Consider the following 20,531-nt stretch of genomic DNA (forward strand, 5'->3'; position numbering starts at 1 on the left):
CGCCAACGTCCCTGGTTTGATTTACCCTTGGTTGCATTCTAGGTAGCGTGCAGCAAACTTCTCCATTAATCTGTCTATCTTCTGGGCTTCTCCTGGTAGTCGGAATCCTTCCAGAAACATCCGTAAAGCCGAGACAAAATCTTTCCCACAGAAATCTAGCTGATCTACATAGGCATACATCACCTCTTTGTTGAACTTGTTGCTCTCACCTAAAAAATCACCTATTTGAGTCTTATTAAAAAAACAAAAACAAAAAAAAAAGAATGAAAGCAATAAACAAAACATGTATTCACATTTTACTGGCATATCTGCTGAGTTCAGATGCAACACACAGCTAAGCTTTCTGTTTGGTCTGCTACCATCTATATAGATAGCTGAGACTCAGTCTGCTGCCCCTCGCTACCGCTCTACCCTCATCTCCCTTACGTTCCCCGCCCGAAACCTCCGCTCACAAGACAAATCCCTCCTCTCAGTGCCCTTCTCCACCACCGCCAACTCCAGGCTCCGCTCATTCTGCCTCGCCTCACCCTATGCTTGGAACAACCTTCCTGAGCCCTTACGCCAAGCCCCCTCCCTACCCATATTCAAGTCTTTGCTGAAAGCCCACCTCTTCAGTGCTGCTTTCGGCACCTAACTCTTACCTTTCAGGAAATCCAGACTGCCCAATTTGTCGGCCCCTATCGGACTGACTGTTCATTTGTCCTTTAGATTGTAAGCTCTTTGAGCAGGGATTGTCTTTCTATGTTAAATTGTACAGCGCTGCGTAACCCTAGCAGCGCTTTAGAAATGTCAAGTAGTAGTAGTAGTTCTGAAACAAATTCAATTTGGGCACTATTTACTAAGCCACGTTATAGGCGCATTAACCATGTACGCAAAATAACCATATACGTGCCTACAATATCCCTATAGGCGCCTATATGGTTAGCCCGCGCTCTAATTGTAGGCATGTTAAAAATGCTAACACAACTTAGTAAACAGGGCCCTTTATGTTGTACGAGCTGAGGAGCTTAATTTTGCATTTGCCACTGCTGCATTTTTTTAATGAAATACACACCAGATTTATAAGGTGTTGTTCTGGACCAGCCTGGTAATTTGGCTAACATTGTTTTACTTTATTTTTAAGTTGCAAACTGCTTTGATGTCTGTGCCAAAAGGTACTACAAAGTGAAAAACAAAAAGAAGGAAATGGTTCTAAAGGATTCTTAAAGTGAGGATAAACACCAAAATGGTAAAGTCAAGTACCTTCTACTATTGAGAATTTTAAAGAAGTATATTTTATTGGTTCCAACAGGAATTGGTATAATTATCACTTGGAACTATTATAGATAAGGTAATTTACTCAACTACAGGTGTAGTGCCACAAAGGATAGTATACTGCCGATATGCTACATGCGGATACACTGTTCCTTGTGGTTTGCATTGTTTTACATAGAAGCTTATATTACCTGAGTGACATCATCATTGGATCATATGGCTCCTGACGCTTGCCATGACCACTGAAAAACAACCGTGTCATTTCCTATCCTTTGTGCCACTACACCTGCAGCTGAGTGGAATTACCTTGTATAATCATCATTTGGAACTATTATATCAATTCCTGTTGGAAGCAATAAAATGCTTTACAAACATTTCTTAATAGTACAAGATACTTGACTTTATCATTTTGGTGTTTATTCTCACTTTTCAGTTTCCTAAAAGGTGGTACAGCATATAACAAGTAAAACACCACAGCCATAACTAAGGGTCTCTTATCAAGCCGCGCTAGCAGTTCCCGAGCGACGATGCCAACAGAATCCATTCAAAGTGAATGGGTTTTCTCGGCATTACCACACCTGAGACACTAGCGCAGCTTGATAAAAGAGGTCCTAAATAACCTACCAACTTGTACAATTTAGTAGGGGTGCTTGCTCAAACCTTAAGCTAACACAGACTTTAAAGTGGGCTTTAAAAATGTTATTCTTTTCTCTATATAATGCACAAAATTTCCACTCTTACAAAATCTAATCTGTCTTCTTGCTGTAGAAACTGTGCGATGTCTTCCAATGTTGGGCCAAGCATTCCCTGTTCTTGCAGATAATGGATTCCCCTCTTTGGCTTCTTGTTGAACCTAAATTAATAACAAATATTGATGTATATAATGCAATAACAAAAAAGTCAATATTACACCAGGTTGAAAGCTCAGATGTCTTTCCGTATACCTTCAATTCCCCAAACTTTTAACTGCTTTTAAGTAATGGGGGAGAAGGGAGAGATGCATGCACTCACACAAAAACTGCTCTATGACAAAATCTATGCAACAGCATAAAAGTAAAAAAAAAAAAAAAAAAAAAGCAGAAAGTGCGCATATGGTGGTGGAGTAGGGGTGAAAAAGGGGGCATATTGATAACCTGAAACTGCATTTTGGAAGACCACAATGGTGAAACAGATTCACATTGAAACACTGCTTTCTCTCTTCTGTGCCTGGATAAGACCACAATACCAGCTTTACAAAAGTCTAGAATGCTGTACTTCGAGAAGTCATAACGGAACAAAAAAATCTTTACTTTGGAATTTCCTTTTTTTTAAATTCTAACTTCAAAAGCTGTTAATTACTAGGATGAAAAAAAAACCAGGACTGCTGCTCAAGGTAGCAGCTAATGTACTCAACATGCAATTTCAAAAGCAGAGGGGGTCAACTTTATGAGCTCAGCTACATATCAATGTCCCAGAATGCATATAAGTTTATCCATAAGCTAAAAGCTGGGAATAATTCATGGATATGTCCACTAAAACTGACTGCTTTGGTTACTTTTATTAGCATGTAGGAGGTAGATAAGAACTTTTAATAAATAATCAATCTCTATCTAAATGCATGTCAGACAGGCCTGAACACATTTCTTATTAGGGATCATTATCAAATTGTTATTAGAAGACTAACCAACCAATATTCAAAAGCGATTTAAGTGGGGAAGTATTTTGTGGCCAGTTTCAGGGGTGGAGTTGGCACTTATGTGGTTAAATGCCAATATTCAGCCCAGATCGCATAAGATAACCACATAAATTAGGCTGCATAAATAGCAGTCCTATCTTTAAACGATTCAGCTTATGCAGTTAAGGGCTGAATATTAAACTTAACCGTATAAGCTGCTGCAGCAGCCAACCTATAACCAGATATTCAATGCCAGTGCACAGACATGGCCTGGAACTGAATATGCAGGAATATACCTGGTAAATATTAATATACCTGGTAAATATTTATAATAAGCTATCTTACACAGATGCACACTACACATCATCAAAATGAGAAGAAAGGAACTGTTTCTAAGCTGACACCCGAGTAGAATGAATAAAGAATAGAGCTGTGCTAAAAAAAACTGGATTTAAGATTTTACTTCTCTACAATTGCATTAAAATAATAGACATTATACAAAATCTTAACGTCACTGATTGCTGTGTTGTATTAACAGTGGAGAATGACACGGGAACAGGGACCCGCATTAACTGTGGGGATGGGGACGGGGACAGATCCCGTGAGGATGGGGACAAACTTTGTCCCCATGTCACTTTCTACTTTGAAGCTTGTTAATGAACTGGACTGTTATTTATGCTTGAGTCATGCAGACAACGATATTTTGATTTTTTTGGAAAAACAAGCAAACATGCTGGCCACAACTAGCAAAATCTGCATGAGGGATCCTGTATATCCTGCTACCAGCACATCTTCTAAGAAGACATCTTCTATTGCAGGAGGGACTGTGGAAGACAGGACAGCTAGACTGAATACTGAGATTGGTTTTTTGTTGTTGTTGTTGTTACATTTGTACCCCGCGCTTTCCCACTCATGGCAGGCTCAATGCGGCTTACATATTGTATACAGGTACTTATTTGTACCTGGGGCAATGGAGGGTTAAGTGACTTGCCCAGAGTCACAAGGAGCTGCCTGTGCCTGAAGTGGGAATGGAACTCAGTTCCTCAGGACCAAAGTCCACCACCCTAACCACTAGGCCACTCCTCCACTGTGGCTACTATTTGAGATTCTACATGGAATGTTGCTATTCCACTAGCAACATTCCACGTAGAAGTCGGCCCTTGCAGATCACCAATGTGGCCGCGCAGGCTTCTGCTTCTGTGAGTCTGACGTCCTGCACGTATGTGCAGGACGTCAGACTCACAGAAACAGAAGCCTGTGCAGCCTTCTACATGGAATGTTGCTAGTGGAATAGCTCAAAAGACAAGAACTAAGCGTATGCAAACAGCAATTGAATAAATACCACTGGTAATATATGTATATATATATATGCAAGTTTCACATATTTTATGTGTTTATTGGGAGCCCTCGGACGATACCACTTAACAGCACTGCGAGAGTCTGCGTGCACGGACTGTTGAGGATTCAAGGCGGGCAAGATTAACCCGAGTCCCTGATGAAAATATTGAAACCCGCGGCGTCGGGCATAATTTAGGGGAAGCCAAAGTGGACTTCAACAGAGAGACATGCAGTAATGTTTAAGATAAGTTTTTTCTATTTTTTCTTTTGAATTTTTATATTTTGAGCACGTGTACTTTTGGGCACCAGTGGAATGTGTTTGCAACAGCATTTATTTATGGTTTAATAAAAGGGATGGCTCGATGAAGAGAGACCTAGCCACTAGGCAAAAAACTAATGTTATTGCTGTTAAGTGGTATCGTCCGAGGGCTCCCAATAAACACATAAAATATGTGAAACTTGCATATATATATACATATATTACCAGTGGTATTTATTCAATTGCTGTTTGCATACGCTTAGTTCTTGTCTTTGGATTAGTGAAGAGCGTGATTGCAGTTTCCAAAGATTTATGGTATTGGAGATATTAGTGGTTTCAGGCTAGTGGAATAGCAACATTCCATGTAGAATCTCCAATAGTATCTATTTTATTTTTGTTACATTTGTACCCTGCGCTTTCCCACTCATGGCAGGCTTACATGGGGCAATGGAGGGTTAAGTGACTTGCCCAGAGTGACAAGGAGCTGCCTGTGCCTGAAGTGGGAATCGAACTCAGTTCCTTAGTTCCCCAGGACCAAAGTCCACCACTCTAACCACTAGGCCACTCCTTCTTATTCATTCACAGATTAAAAAATCTCCCCTCTAGGGCATACAGAACGGGTTACATTTTGTACCCCTGGACAATTTTAACAGGGTGGATTAGGTTTCCTTGGGGTAGTAGAAGTCAGCTATTGTTGGAGCTGGAAGGGTAGAGGGTGGAGGTGGTGGGCGAGTTATTATAGCTGCTAGTTATTATTGTCTTCTATTTGTAATTTATGCACAACAGTTGCACAGCATATTGTTCCTTTTTATACTATAATAAAAAAATTTAAATATAAAAATCACAAGTGTTCGAGGCTTCTGCAGAAGAGAACAGAGCTCAATGTGGATGGGGTGGGGATGGGGATGGGACAGGGCCATGTTGAAAGCAGCTAATTCTCTCTCTTTCTATAAACTGCAAATTGACAGGAAATATAAAGAATTAGGGGCTTGGGACAGCCTGGTAACTCACATGTCAAGTGCTCCTTGCCAGAGGCAGCAGAACACCTCTTTGGTTTGTAGGGCCGAGCTCCATCCCAAAGCCCTGCCCCAAACTCCATCCCCAACTCTCACCACTAATTTTAACATATATGTTTTTTTTCTTCCTTACTGGGATCACAACTTTTATCCCCCTCCCCCCTAACAGTTCAGCATCTCTTTTCCTTTCCTACCTGCTCCCCAACAGTCCAGCATGGAGTAGCCCAGTGGTTAGTGAAGTGGTCTGAGAACCAGGGGAACCGAGTTTGATTCCCACTGCAAGTGCCTTGTGACTCTGGGCAAGTCACTTAATCCTCCCACTGCCCCAGGTACAAAATAAGTACCTATATACAATCAAAGTGGTTTACAAATAATAAGCGCAGAAAGGTGGGCATGCCAAATCTCATTCCCTTTCCCCTTTTCACTTTCTACCCCACCCTTCCTCAAACAGTCCAGCATCTCCCTTTTTCCTTCCCTTCCCTCTGTATCCAACATCTCACCCTTACATGGCTTGCTGCTACCATCACAGCCCTCTCCACCTTCCAGATTCAGTGCCAGTGTGGGGCCCAGAAGAACAGGTCCACATTCATGTGCTGCCAGATCCAGCCCCACTCTCCAATACAGGACTTCCTCTCAGGAGGGGACATGAGTCAGAGGAGGTAAACTGCACCACTCCTGTCTCACTACTACCTAACCTTTCTCCAGGGATAACATCTGGTTCTATTACAACCAAAAAAAGATGATTCACTACAAAACAGTATCGATACAAAAATTACCCATATGTACTTACACAATATAAGCCACATTGAGCCTGCAACTGGTGGGAAAATGTGGGGTATAAATGTATTAAATAAATAAATAAATAAGAGGGAAAAAGCCTCAGAACACTGTCAGAGATAAAGTTAAATCTCTGAACTGGAAAAGGTAAATCATGTCATAGGCTAAAAGAAACCCTCTATCAAAATTTAAGCTATTTTTCAAAATTTCAAATTCATGAAAGTGTAGAAAAATGTGTGTGCGTGTAAAAAAATCTGGTTCTCCCTGAATTACTTTAGCAAACCTTGGCATACTTGGTTCCAGCTTGGCTCATACAGTGGGGGAAATAAGTATTTGATCCCTTGCTGATTTTGTAAGTTTGCCCACTGACAAAGACATGAGCAGCCCATAATTGAAGGGTAGGTTATTGGTAACAGTGAGAGATAGCACATCACAAATTAAATCCGGAAAATCACATTGTGGAAAGTATATGAATTTATTTGCATTCTGCAGAGGGAAATAAGTATTTAATCCCTCTGGCAAACAAGACCTAATACTTGGTGGCAAAACCCTTGTTGGCAAGCACAGCGGTCAGACGTCTTCTGTAGTTGATGATGAGGTTTGCACACATGTCAGGAGGAATTTTGGTCCACTCCTCTTTGCAGATCATCTCTAAATCATTAAGAGTTCTGGGCTGTCGCTTGGCAACTCGCATCTTCAGCTCCCTCCATAAGTTTTCAATGGGATTAAGGTCTGGTGACTGGCTAGGCCACTCCATGACCCTAATGTGCTTCTTCCTGAGCCACTCCTTTGTTGCCTTGGCTGTATGTTTTGGGTCATTGTCGTGCTGGAAGACCCAGCCACGACCCATTTTTAAGGCCCTGGCGGAGGGAAGGAGGTTGTCACTCAGAATTGTACGGTACATGGCCCCATCCATTCTCCCATTGATGCGGTGAAGTAGTCCTGTGCCCTTAGCAGAGAAACACCCCCAAAACATAACATTTCCACCTCCATGCTTGACAGTGGGGACGGTGTTCTTTGGGTCATTGGCAGCATTTCTCTTCCTCCAAACACGGCGAGTTGAGTTCATGCCAAAGAGCTCAATTTTTGTCTCATCTGACCACAGCACCTTCTCCCAATCACTCTCGGCATCATCCAGGTGTTCACTGGCAAACTTTAGACGGGCCGTCACATGTGCCTTCCGGAGCAGGGGGACCTTGCGGGCACTGCAGGATTGCAATCCGTTATGTCGTAATGTGTTACCAATGGTTTTCGTGGTGACAGTGGTCCCAGCTGCCTTGAGATCATTGACAAGTTCCCCCCTTGTAGTTGTAGGCTGATTTCTAACCTTCCTCATGATCAAGGATACCCCACGAGGTGAGATTTTGTGTGGAGCCCCAGATCTTTGTCGATTGACAGTCATTTTGTACTTCTTCCATTTTCTTACTATGGCACCAACAGTTGTCTCCTTCTCGCCCAGCGTCTTACTGATGGTTTTGTAGCCCATTCCAGCCTTGTGCAGGTGTAGGATCTTGTCCCTGACATCCTTAGACAGCTCCTTGCTCTTGGCCATTTTGTAGAGGTTAGAGTCTGACTGATTCACTGAGTCTGTGGACAGGTGTCTTTCATACAGGTGACCATTGCCGACAGCTGTCTGTCATGCAGGTAACGAGTTGATTTGGAGCATCTACCTGGTCTGTAGGGGCCAGATCTCTTACTGGTTGGTGGGGGATCAAATACTTATTTCCCTCTGCAGAATGCAAATAAATTCATATACTTTCCACAATGTGATTTTCCGGATTTAATTTGTGATGTGCTATCTCTCACTGTTACCAATAACCTACCCTTCAATTATGGGCTGCTCATGTCTTTGTCAGTGGGCAAACTTACAAAATCAGTAAGGGATCAAATACTTATTTCCCCCACTGTATGTTCAGTGGAGAATGGCTCCTGTGGCCCATCTCATTCTGACACCTATGATCCTTGAATTGGCTGGGGCTCGGTGTGAGAATGCTGTGCAAGCACAGCTCACATCTCCTAGCAGGAAAGGATCATGGTCATTGCTTAACAGTAACACTTGCCGGCCGAATTCAAGGTCCATGATTGCAGGGTTCTGGAAGGAGGCCTGGTGCCTGGCAACCTCCAGGTCCAGGTAGTCACTGCAGTGACTACACTGCGTTGAGTGGGATATAAAACAAGAGAAAAACCCCTGGATAGCTGAAAAATGAAGCTCATGGTACTGGATTCCAGCTCTGGAACAAGGCAGGAGGAGAAAACTACCACTCACAACACACTAAAAAGTTATACATGGTCGAGTAGATGTGTGTCACTACTTGTTTACTGCATTTCAACTCACAGTTCTATTCCATGTTCAATAATTTCCTTCTGTTGCTTCATGACTTCAAACTGTTCTGGGTCATCAGGGACTAAGGCCTGAGTGCTGATACTTCCAATGCCGGAAGACACGGTGGAATCTAAAGAGCTGGCACTGCTCCGTCTGCCTGACATTTCAGCAGATTTGCTTTCACCAGAATCCATATCTGAAGGTTTCTCCTGACCTGAAATTAAGACAGATTACAGCAAACATTTTGCAACCAACCCCTCAAACTATATTCTGTATTATATTATGTATCACATCAATCAAATGCTGCTGTAATAAATCTTCTCCCATCACTTTTATCCTATATGACAGCCCCTCATTTTACATGACATGTATTGGGGGGCATATTTCTTGGGTTCAATACTGCTCTTTAGCTAGCAAGGATTGCTGTCTTCTCCCCCCTTGGAATTTGGCTACTTCACTTCCATAATGTCTGAGCCCTCCAGTCATGAGGCTCAACCCAGAGGCTATTGCACCCTAGCACATGGGACAGGTGCCCTCTTTGGCTTTCAATTATCAGAAATAAAAAGGAAGTACAATATTTCTTTCACAAAAATATGCAGAATCACATACATGAGGCAAGGTACTTTGAAAAACCCGTTTCAGAGAGTTATAATTTACAAAATGCTTCCAGACTAGATGCCACATCTACATTCAATATAGTTATTCCCTATAATCCACAATACACCCTGTGATCAACTCAGACTAATCTTTTGGTTATCTCCCTGATTTCTTGATGTAGGCTCAAATCTAACCATTCTTCAGCCTCTTAGGTTTTTGGACCTTTCACTGTAGAACACTACTGCAGTGAAGGTTTGCATTTAACATTTAAAAAGAGGATAAAAAGACTGGTTAATCCGTATGTAATCAACTTAGTTATTGATTAAATAAATGGTCTTGAGGTTCCACGGATATCCCAACACAGATAAAGCAGGTATCAGAAAATAGCAGCTGTACTGTACTGCATTTAGCAATCTTTCAGTTTTCATTAACAGCTCATCCTTTTCCTTACCTGCCATTCTTGTTATGCAGAAAGGAGAAATTAAGACTTACCTGATCATTTTCTTTCCATTAGTCCTTCCCACTATTCCAGAACCTGTGGGACAGTTATATCCATCAACCAGAAGGTGGAGATAGAGAACTGAAAACTCTCGGTATCCAGATCAGCTCCTCAGTATTTACACAAACAGTATGCAGAAACTCAGAATAAAAACAAAAACTTTAAACAACTCTCTAACACTAACCAGATCAGCAAACATGAGTGGACTTTTCTTATCTCTGGACAACTTGTAGAGAACAAGAGATTGAAGGAAGCACCATGCAAAGTGACAGTCGTTATTTGACCCATTACATTGCACCAACTAAACAGCTCAGAAACTTCGGGCGGGTCTCTGGAATACTGGGAAGGACTAATGGAAAGAAAATTATCAGCTAACACCTAATTTCTCCTTCCATTTATAGCTTCCCACAATTCCAGAACCTGTGGGAGGTTTAAAAACAATCCCTAGAGTGGGTGGGATCCTACCACAGACACCCTGCGAATCAAAATCCCCAAACTGGCTTCCAAGCGCGCCATAACATCCACCCTCCACCTTCAGTAAATAGGCCTGGTTTAAGAGCAATATAAACTCTGGAGGGAACTTCATCCAAGGGATCCAAGATGGCATTCTATGCAGAAACCCGGACCGGAGCTCAGCTCTGAATGGGTTTACCTTTTTCTTGGACATCCTTCCTCATTGTAAAATGGGGAAAAGGAGAGGCAAGGTCCGGCGGGGACCCAAGTCCTGAGGCAGGCAACCCTGGAACAGCTTTATGTTTCTGCCTCTACAAATGAAGCTTCAGTCTCTTGGCAGCAGTCTTGACAGGATTTCCCTTAGTCTTGCCCTGAGGTTGGCACCACCACAACCTGGAAGAGAAAGCGCAGAAGGGCAGAATGGCAGTCTGGAGGAATTCCAGACTGGAGGATCTCCCAGCTATGGCGTCCACCCATGGGATCATTGCCACTCACCATTCTCCAAACAAGTGTTTTCCATCTACGGCGAATGCTGTAGTTGGTATAGGAGAAGAGGCACATCCGGATATGGTGAAGCTACTGGTAAAGCCAGCAAAAGTAACTTTGGATACTCTACAGGATGCCATGGACACAGTCAATTCTTCTTTAAATAAGGTAGTATCTACGTTTTCCTCTGATATGAAATGCTAACTGGAACCCTGAATGCTCAGGCTCATGCAGTGGAACAAAAGTCTGCAAAGGTAGTTAATTTGGAGACTAAGGTTTTTGAGTTACAGGAACTCTGTGGGACTTTGGTTAAGGATAAGAATTTTGTTTCAAGGAAAATAGAATATATGGAGAACTGTTTAAGGAAAAGTACTTTGCATTTCTTGACCTTTCCTAAGCCCCCTTTAATTGCCCAGTTGATATGATGTCACAATCTACATCCCATTCAAACATGATCTAAGTGAAATCACCAACGAGATCAACCAAAGCCTCCAAATAATGCACACCTGGGCAGATGCATTCCAAATAAAACTAAATGCAGAAAAAACACAATGCCTTCTACTCACAACATAACACAAAACACTTCTCTACCATAACAACACCATACTGTTCTCTCCCGGTCTCAAAAAACTTGAAAATTCTTGGAGTCACCACTGATCGAAACCTCACTCTCAATGACCACGTGAAAAACACGACGAAAAAGATGTTCTACTCCATGTGGAAACTTAAAAGAGTAAAACCTTTCTTCCCGAGATACATCTTCCGGACCCTGGTACAGTCAATGGTAATAAGTCATCTGGACTACTGCAACGCACTATACGCGGGCTGCAAAGAACAGACTATCAAAAAACTACAAACTGCCCAGAATACTGCCGCCAGACTCATATTTGGAAAAACTAAATATGAAAGTGCAAAACCCTAGAGAGAGAAGCTTCACTGGCTCCCACTTAGAGAACGCATTACGTTCAAGATCTGCACGATCGTACACAAAATCATTCACACAGACGCCCCAATCTACATGCTAAACCTTGTAGACTTACCTCCAAGAAACGCCACAAGATCATCCTGCAAATTTCTCGACCTGCACTTCCCCAGTTGTAAAGGACTAAAGTACAAGCAGATGCATGCGACCACATTCTCGTACTTGGGCATGCAAGTGTGAAATGCACTGCCTACAGACCTGAGAACAATTGGCGAAACAACTATCTTTCGCAAATCTCTTAAGACATATCTCTTCAGCAAGGCATACAATGAGAACTAATAGCCACAATAATCCACCCAACAATCCACTCAATTAAGATAACTCATCTATTATACCTACCTAAATCACTCTTCTCCTTCTTCTTTCACCCTCATTTAACCTCTGCACAACATTAAATGCATGTCACCTTGCAATGACAATGTTAACTAAACTATGTAAGCTACATTGAGCCTGCAAATAGGTGGGTTAATGTGGGATACAAAAGCAATAAATAAATAATATGGCCAAGTAGTACTTCATGGAAGTGCTCAAATGTCTATCTGAGACGCTACCACCTATAGTAAGAGCCCAGTACCTGGCTTTGCCAGGAGGTAAGGGCCGCGCGAGCCTTCAAGAGACAATTTTGAAGAATTCTTGGAGTCATCTTCTCTGGACTTAGTTACTCAAAGAACTACACTTTTGGTGACTTTTACTTTACAGCCAGACAGGGATACATTTCTTAAATTGTATTTCCGTTATATGGATCGTAAATTTATGGGTTCAAAGATAAGGATATTTCCTGACCTTTCGAGAAACACCCAGAGAAGGCGCCAGGGGTTTTTGGTTTTATGCCTCGGGCGCAGGCTCTGGGTATGAATTTTTTGTTATGTTTTCCTTGTGCTTGTTATCAAATTAATTCTTATAGCTTTAATGAACCCAAACATTTGCTGGAATTTTTGGTTTCAAAGGAAGAATTGAAAGTAAAGATATGAGAACCTATGGAGGGGATTGGGGGGGGCCCACTGTTAACTGGTTGTGATCGTTATTTGTAAGGTGTCTTCTGATATAGTTAATTTTTCCACTATCTGTTTTTTCTAGATCTCTCGGTCCCAGTTGCCTAATTTAGTGGACATATTTTCATGTTGTTAATTTTCTTTTTATGTATAACATCTGTTTAAATTTCTTTAGTTGAATTCTTTGTAATGTCATTGTAATAATTTGAAAAGTGGTAAATAATAACTCTGGAGAAAAAGATCCCAATGTAGATGAATGCTCGGTTAGGCCCTGAGGTTGTAAAACGGCTGCTATGTTCTGTGCATGATCAGACAGAGGCTGTTCCTCACTGCAAGTCGGCCCAGATAAAATGGCACCCATTCTCACGCGGTCCTGAATCAAACTGTGCACTGGCCCTGTTAAAGAGAAAGTCCCCGGCATATTCAGATGCTGTGCGAAATCTGATGCCGCCAACCATTTCCTCTGCATCTCACGGGATTCCCAGCTTGTATGCAATGCCCCAACACTGGGCAGCGGGTCCCACAAAGGAACATCACTTGCCTCCGGGACAGTTGCCATTCAACCTACTGTCACAAGCGAAGCACAACACAGTTCCAAGTGGTGAGTCAGGTTTCCTCCCCTGCACCAAGTAGAACTTGGTGCCCTCCAAGCAGTTCTGAATCAAACTTTAGCTGGACTTACCACTGCTGGGTGCTCCCTCCAAACTCACAATTTTCACAAGTCTTAACCCAGATGAGAAAGGCTCAAGACTGAAACTCTGTCCCAAGCTCTCCAGCAAACCTCTTTCCTTCTCCTTCCTTTTTTTTTTTTTTTTCTTTTAAGGTGGTTGTGCTGGAAAAGTTGAGCTCCACAGGAAAAAGGGGAGAGAAGGGGAGGGGAAGAAGTAAATTTGCAGGGCATCAGTGAAAGGGATATGAAGACCTCTAGATACGATTCTGCAGACTGAAGCCACCAGCAAAGCTCAACTGGGGACTAGCTGACCAACCGGAACAGGAGCAAATCATTCAGAATCAGAGGCTGAAAAATGTATCCATCTACCTGCTGGAGATAGAAAATACTGAGGAGCTGGACTGGATGCCAAGAGAGGTGTCCATCAACTGGCAGGTGGAGATAGAGAACTGAGAGCTGAGCTGAGACTTAACTATCCCACATGTTCTGGAATAGTGGGAAACTATATAATGGAAACTATAAGCAATTTTGATATAGGTTTAAGAGGAAAGAGTAATAGCCAGTGCAACACAGAAAACTAAATCTGAAAATATACAACTCAGTGCAACACACAGAAATCCTTTTAGGTGTTACTTTATGTTGACAATATTGGTTTCAGCTGTTCAAAAACAGAATCATTTGTTTAGTATGTAGGTCTACTGGTTTCTTTATTTACTTAAATCTCATTATTTTACCAGTTATTTGAAGGTGCTGCATTACAGTTTATTATGTCAATTTCCAGGTAGAACTCAAGATTTTTCTCTTTCAGTTTTGATTGCACATACACACATAATACTGCATGTACTCTGCTCTACTAGTGAAATCAAAACTAATCCAGCGGTTCATCCTGCCAGAAAATCAAAAACAATGCAAAGAGCAGCATTTTGACTCTGAACATTGGAGCCTACAGCACTCTGCACTGTCCAAACTTTATGCCGGATTTGGGCCTTCTATTTATTTGATATCTGATGATGAGAGGCCAGACGAAACCGTCCGGATATTCTAATTTGGACATGTTTCGGTTTCAGCTGAGAATGCCAATGCATTTTTGGCTGAAACTGAAACTCTCCCCCCCCCCCCCCCCCAAATCCCCCCCTGCTCTCTAAAGCCAGGGGACATCTTCCCACTATCCCTAGTACCTCCCTGGGCCTATCTTAGGCATCCTGCTGTTCTAGTGACCTAACTGGGACAAGAGCAATTCACATTCCCTCCTGCCCTGGTTAGGCCACTAGATTACAAGAGCTTACGTTAGGCCCGGGGGGGGGTTAAGGTACACTGGGGATGTGTGTAAGGCTGTGGCAGCTGGGGGGGGGAAGGTTGTGGCAGCTGGGGGGGGAAGGCTGTGGCAGCTTGGGGGGGGGGGGGGGGTGGAAGTTGGTGCTGTTTGAGGAGGGCAGGGCCTGGCCACTTTCAACAGAAACAGAGCAGTGGATTTTGGCCACAGATTTTGGCTGAAACCAAAAAGCCTGGTTTTGGTTGGCCTCTACTACTAATCTAACCAGCATAAAAGGAACACAAGAACCCTCTCTTACCAAGATTGGTCTGTTGGTTTGGATTTACATATAGATCTTTACTCCATTCTACCATGCATTTCAAAATGGAAACCAAGCACTCCAAGCCTTTCTTCCGCAGGCTTAGCTCCTACGGAAAAGAAAACAGATACTTTAGCGAAAGAAATGGTTAAACTGCCATGAGGCATGACTGTCTGTTCACAGAATGACTCAGAGGATCTGGAACTTTTCTTACTAGTTTTTTTTAATACAGTGTGGGCTAGACTGTGTGTAAATTATAAAAAAAATAACCCCAAAAACCCAGACATGGCTTCAATTCTTTTCTCAACCAAGTGCAGAGAAAGATGAATAAAACTTTCATAAAGGCTTGGCTCTCTTGCTTTATTCTGTGTAGTTATGTCATTTATAATGCTTTGCAAATATGGCATAAAAAGTGGGTGGCAACAGGTGCAGATTTAGGGTGGAGGAAAAAGTTAAGAGCTTAGCATCGATTTTCAGCACTAGGCTCAATCTAGGCCTAAAATTTACAAGCATAACTTTTAAGCTCCTAAATAAAGACAAATTTTCAGCAGAAAAAAACTTGTGTTCCTAAACTTGGCCAACAATAGGGCACAAATTCAAGCGTTTAAGAGAAAAAATTTAGAAGCTCAGCTTTTATTTTGAATATTGCGCTCAGTATTTCTGAATTTGTCTCACTCACACACACAAGGAGTGACTCGGACTGCACATACTGCAGCGGGACATGTTTATCCACTCCTCCATGTGCAACTTTTTTCAAATCAGTCACCTTACTTTCTAATTCTTCCCACTTTCTTACCCATCTATATGTTACAACTTTGCCTTACCCTTCACTACCAATTATAATGTTCTATTACGTATTGTGTTGACATTGCTAGTATACCATGCCATACTTTGTATTGTTTTTGAATATTTTTACTGCTGTAATTGCCTATTGCTCATGTTTGATCTATTCTTACTGTACACCGCCTTGAGTGAACGCCTTCAAAAAGGTGGTAAATAAATCCTAATAAATAAACAAATAAAATATAGGATTCAAGAAAGAAAACAATTTGGAACAAATTAAAAAAAACAATTCAGACTGCAAGAAATGTTTCATGATCTTCAGTGAACATTTTATTATGCAGTAGACGTTTACTGCTCAGCAATATACCTTGCAGACTACTGCAATGTTATCTATGCGGGATGCAAAGAACAAACCTTAAAGAAACTTCAGACCGCACAAAACACGGCAGCTAGGCTTATATTTGGAAAACCGAGATTTGATATGACTCAGAAAATATCTACCAACCTTCTTACTCTCCATGCTCTTCCCATCTTCTCCTTAATCACTCTACCGCCTTACCTATCCTTTTTCTCATACCTCTTCTATCCCATTTACTCCTTGTTCATTTGTCATATCACATACCCCCTTTGTTGATTCTGTTACTATAGATTGTATTCTCTTGTTACTATGTAAGCCGCATTGAGCCTGCGATGAACGGGAAAGCGCGGGATACAAATGTAATAAATAAATAAAAGCTATACTGGCTCCCACTCAAAAAGAACGCATTGCTTTCAAAATTTGCACCCTGGTTTACAAAATCATCTATGGTGAAGCCCCGGGATACATGACAGACCTGATTGACTTACCAACCAGAAACAAATCCGAATCAACACGAACATTTCTAAATCTTCACTACCCAAGCTGCAAAGGTCTTAAATACAAATCAACCTACGCATCCAGTTTCTCCTACATAAGCACGCAATTATGGAATGCATTACCAAAAGCCTTGAAAATGACGTACAACTACCTAAACTTCCAGAAATCACTAAAGACTAACCGGTTCCAAAAGGCATACCCTACTGACCCAACTTAAATGCCTGAACTCTGCTACACAACAAAACTAAGTACATAACGGACATTACTCAACTCTTCCATTGTATGACTCCCTAATGTGACAGTGCTACATGAACTCTATCCTATCACAACATTACCTTGTATTTGTTCACCGGAGACTTCAAAGCTCTCCGGTACTATGTAAGCCACACTGAGCCTCCAAATAGGTGCGAAAATGTGGGATACAAATGTAACAAATAAATAAACTATTCCACATAAAGTGTATTGTTATCTTATTAAGAAGTTCAGGATTAATTAGCTTAATAACACATCCATTATACTCTTCTGAAATTAGAAATGCATATTTGTCACTGAAGGCTGAACACTATTTGTGTGCTAGTACCTCAGAAGTAGGAGCAGAGCTGGTGCCAAGGTGGCTGCATTCATAGGTTAACTTTCAGCCCCTCTTCCTCCCAGCCCCATTAACTTTCAGGCCTCTAGCCCACAGCTATCCCCCAAGATTTGGATAATTAACTCAAATCATCACCATGCAAACATCATATAAAAGGAGACATAGGGGCATATTTTCAAAGCACTTAGCCTTCCAAAGTTCCATAGAAACCTATGGAACTTTGGAAGGCTAAGTGCTTTGAAAATATGCCTCATAAGGTCTTACCTGATCATTTTCTTTCCATTAGTCCTTTCCACTATTCTAGAACCTGTGGGATAATTGTGTCAACCAACCAGCAGGTGGCGATAGAGAACTGAAAACTGAGCTGAGACATCTCTCTCTCGGTATCCAGTCCAGTTCCTCAGTATTTATGTAGACAAACAGTAAGGAGAAACTCGGAATAAACACAATAGCCTTAAACAACTTGCAAACCTAACATTAACCAGATAAGCAAATGTGAGTGGACCTTTCTCATCTCTGGACAGCTTTTAGAGAACAAGGAGATTTTTTTCACTTAATGAATATTTAAGCTCTGGAACTCTTTGCCAGAGGATGAAGTAATAGTAATTAGCGTACCTGGGTTTAAAAAAAGGTTTGGACAAGTTCCTGGAGAAGTCCACAGTCTGCTACTGAGACAGACGGGAAGCTACTGCTTTTCCCTGGGATTGGTAGCAAGGAATGTTGGCACTATTTGGGTTTCTGCCAGGTACTTGTGACCCGGCTTGGCCACTGTTAGAAACAGGATACTGGGCTAGATGGACAGTTGGTCTGACCCAGTGTTATATTCTTATGTTCTTATGATTAGCGAGACTCCTGTGCTGTCCAGGTGCCCTGTGCCAGATGAAACTTGTAATGAAATCTCCAACCCAACTTCCTGGTATCCGTTGTCTCCACCTCCCATTGTGTTATTGGAAAGGGTGCTCAGACGGTCAAATTCCTAGGCAACAGCTACCAATGCACACCCCATCTGGCAACCAGTGTCCAAGGAACATGAAGGTCATACTTCTGTAACACTGGAGTCCAGCGGCTAAGAAAAGATTCCTGTAATGGCCGCATACAAGTCATTGGCCATGGAACCACTAGCATTGCTGCCATCATTGGCCCCAGACCCAGGTCTGCCTCGACCGAGATGATAAATCCGTTGAACCAGCTTCAACTCCTGAGCTCATTGAGGAAGATCCTCTCCCATGCTGTGTCGAATAGAATGCCCAGATTCTCCAGCTTTTGCAATGGAGTTAGTCTGCTCTTCTTGAAATTCATCACCCAACTGAATGAGTGCAGAAGATGGACAACTTTATCCATTGCTATCATGTTGTCCGAACAGGATGACACACGAATGAGCCTGCCATTGAGATACAAGCGAACTCTGATTCCCTGGCACTGAAGGAAGGCTACCATCACCACCATAACCTTGATAAATGTTCTTGGAGCCATAGTGAAACTGAAGGGCAAAGTCCTGAACTGGAAGTGATGGCCCAGCAACGCAATACAGAGAAACCTCTGATGCAGCGGCCGTATGGGATCGAGGGCAGTGAGAAACTCTCCCTCTTGAACCAAGGCTATGACTGCTCTTAGTGCGAAAGTGGGTACTTCAGAGGCAGTGGTTTAGACCAGATGAAAGGTGCCTTCCTTCTTTGGGACAATGAAGTTGACGGAGTATGCTGTGTACCTGTTCGGCCAGGGGAACTGGAACAATGACTCGGAGCACCAGGGCCAACGAGAGACTGAGCTGGGCCTGGGGCAGGGCCGCCGCTGCTGCTGCTGCCGCTGGGCCTGGGGCAGAATTGTCATCGCCTCTGCCCCTCCCTCCCCAAAATCATCATCGCCGCCACCGCCGCCCCCTCCCTCCCGATGTACCTTGGCTGGTCTCCTTCCTCTGCCCAGCACTGCCTGCCCCTGCGGCTGCTTTCCTCAGGTCGCACATGCGCAGTCTCAAAACTGAGCATGCGTAGCTTGAGGGCCCAGCAACTACTAGGCAGGCAATGCAAGGGGGGCCCGGCGCGAGAGTTCTCTCTCTCTCCTGCTCCTGTTGGGACACGATCACCCAGGTCCAGTCAGGAGCAGGAGGGAGAGGGAGACCCCTGCACCGGGCCCCCCCCAGAGGCCCAGACAGGGGGGATTTTGCCCCCTCCCCAGCCTCCCCCTCTCGGCAGCTATGCAGAGCACTAGCAAGGAATCTACAGTGGCCTGAACTTCAACTGCCTTGGTTCCCTTTTGACAAGGAGACTGCAAGAAAAGAGGAGCAACCAGGCGGGAGAACTCCAACTTGTAACCTTCTATAGGAATAACCAGAACTCATTGGTCAGATGTGATTTTGGCCTACTACTCCTGAAGATATCCTACGACTAGAGGAAGAGAAAAGTGGACCAGCCTTGCATCATTGGGAAGCTCTGGAGGCACTGGGCGATCTAACTGATTGAGAGGAGGACTTCTTGTCTGCACAAAAGGAAGACTGGCATGCCTAAAAGCGGGACTTCTGACCGCATTGTTGACAATCATGCTGGTACCATCTGCTGTCGCGGAACTGAGATCAAAAGCTCCTTGAAGACGGATGACCAGAGGCTTTCGGCTTATCCTCTGGTAACCACTGTGGCTTAGTTTCCCCCAGTTCTTTCACCAAGTTACTGAGATCTTCTATAAGCAGCCACTTGCCCCAAGAGGGCAGTTTAACTAGATGTGACTGACACTGCATCCACCGCCCAATGCTGCAACCAGAGTTTCCGACGTACCACAACAGCCAAATGCTCTTCTCATTAATGAACTGCACACTGTCGCTTGAAGGCCAAAGAGGTTACTTCAAAGTCTTGTTTCAGCAAGCCTTGTAGCTTCCTATCCTGTAGGTCTTTTACGGCAATGCCCCCTTCTGGTGGCAAGGAGGTCTTCTCAGTCACTGCCTTAACCAGGGAGCCCACCCTGGGAAGCTGCAATTTATCTTTCTCCTCCAGAACTAAGAACTAATGGGTAGAGGCAAGCCATGGCTCTTTCCACTCTCGGCCCTGTGTCCAGCGAGTCCTATTCTACTGTAATCAGGTTCTGAATGTCTGGATGCATTGGGAAGGCCTTAGAAAGACCTCTATTTCCCCCTCATGATCAACGAAGATGGAGCTCCAGACACCGAAGCAGAAGACTACTCAATGGAAAGCTCTTCAGGAAAGATGTCAGGAAGTATTTTTTCACGGAGAGGGTGGTGGACGCTTGGAATGCCCTCCCGCGGGAGGTGGTGGAGATGAAAACGGTAACGGAGTTCAAACATGCGTGGGATATGCATAGAGGAATCCTGTGCAGAAGGAATGGATCCTCAGAAGCTTAGCTGAAATTGGGTGGCGGAGCAGTTGGGGGGAAGAGGGGGTGGTGGTTGGGAGGCGAGGATAGGGGAGGGCAGACTTATACGGT

The 20,531-nt window shown here is 43.1% G+C and overlaps 1 protein-coding gene across 2 annotated transcripts in view; it reads right to left on the minus strand.

The window, feature by feature from the left end:
* The window catches only part of ARFGEF2 (ADP ribosylation factor guanine nucleotide exchange factor 2), a 144,746-nt gene that overhangs the window by 80,497 nt on the left and 43,718 nt on the right, over window positions 1–20,531 (minus strand). For both annotated transcript variants that reach the window (XM_030213057.1, XM_030213056.1), the window contains exons 13-16: window positions 14,872–14,980; window positions 8,634–8,835; window positions 1,996–2,107; window positions 26–231 (exon numbers count right to left, since the gene is read on the minus strand). In XM_030213057.1, the coding sequence (XP_030068917.1) occupies window positions 26–231; window positions 1,996–2,107; window positions 8,634–8,835; window positions 14,872–14,980 (629 nt within the window). The remainder of the gene's footprint in view (window positions 1–25; window positions 232–1,995; window positions 2,108–8,633; window positions 8,836–14,871; window positions 14,981–20,531) is intronic.

This window comes from Microcaecilia unicolor, chromosome 8 (genome assembly GCF_901765095.1).
Source record: "Microcaecilia unicolor chromosome 8, aMicUni1.1, whole genome shotgun sequence".
Taxonomy (NCBI): domain Eukaryota; kingdom Metazoa; phylum Chordata; class Amphibia; order Gymnophiona; family Siphonopidae; genus Microcaecilia; species Microcaecilia unicolor.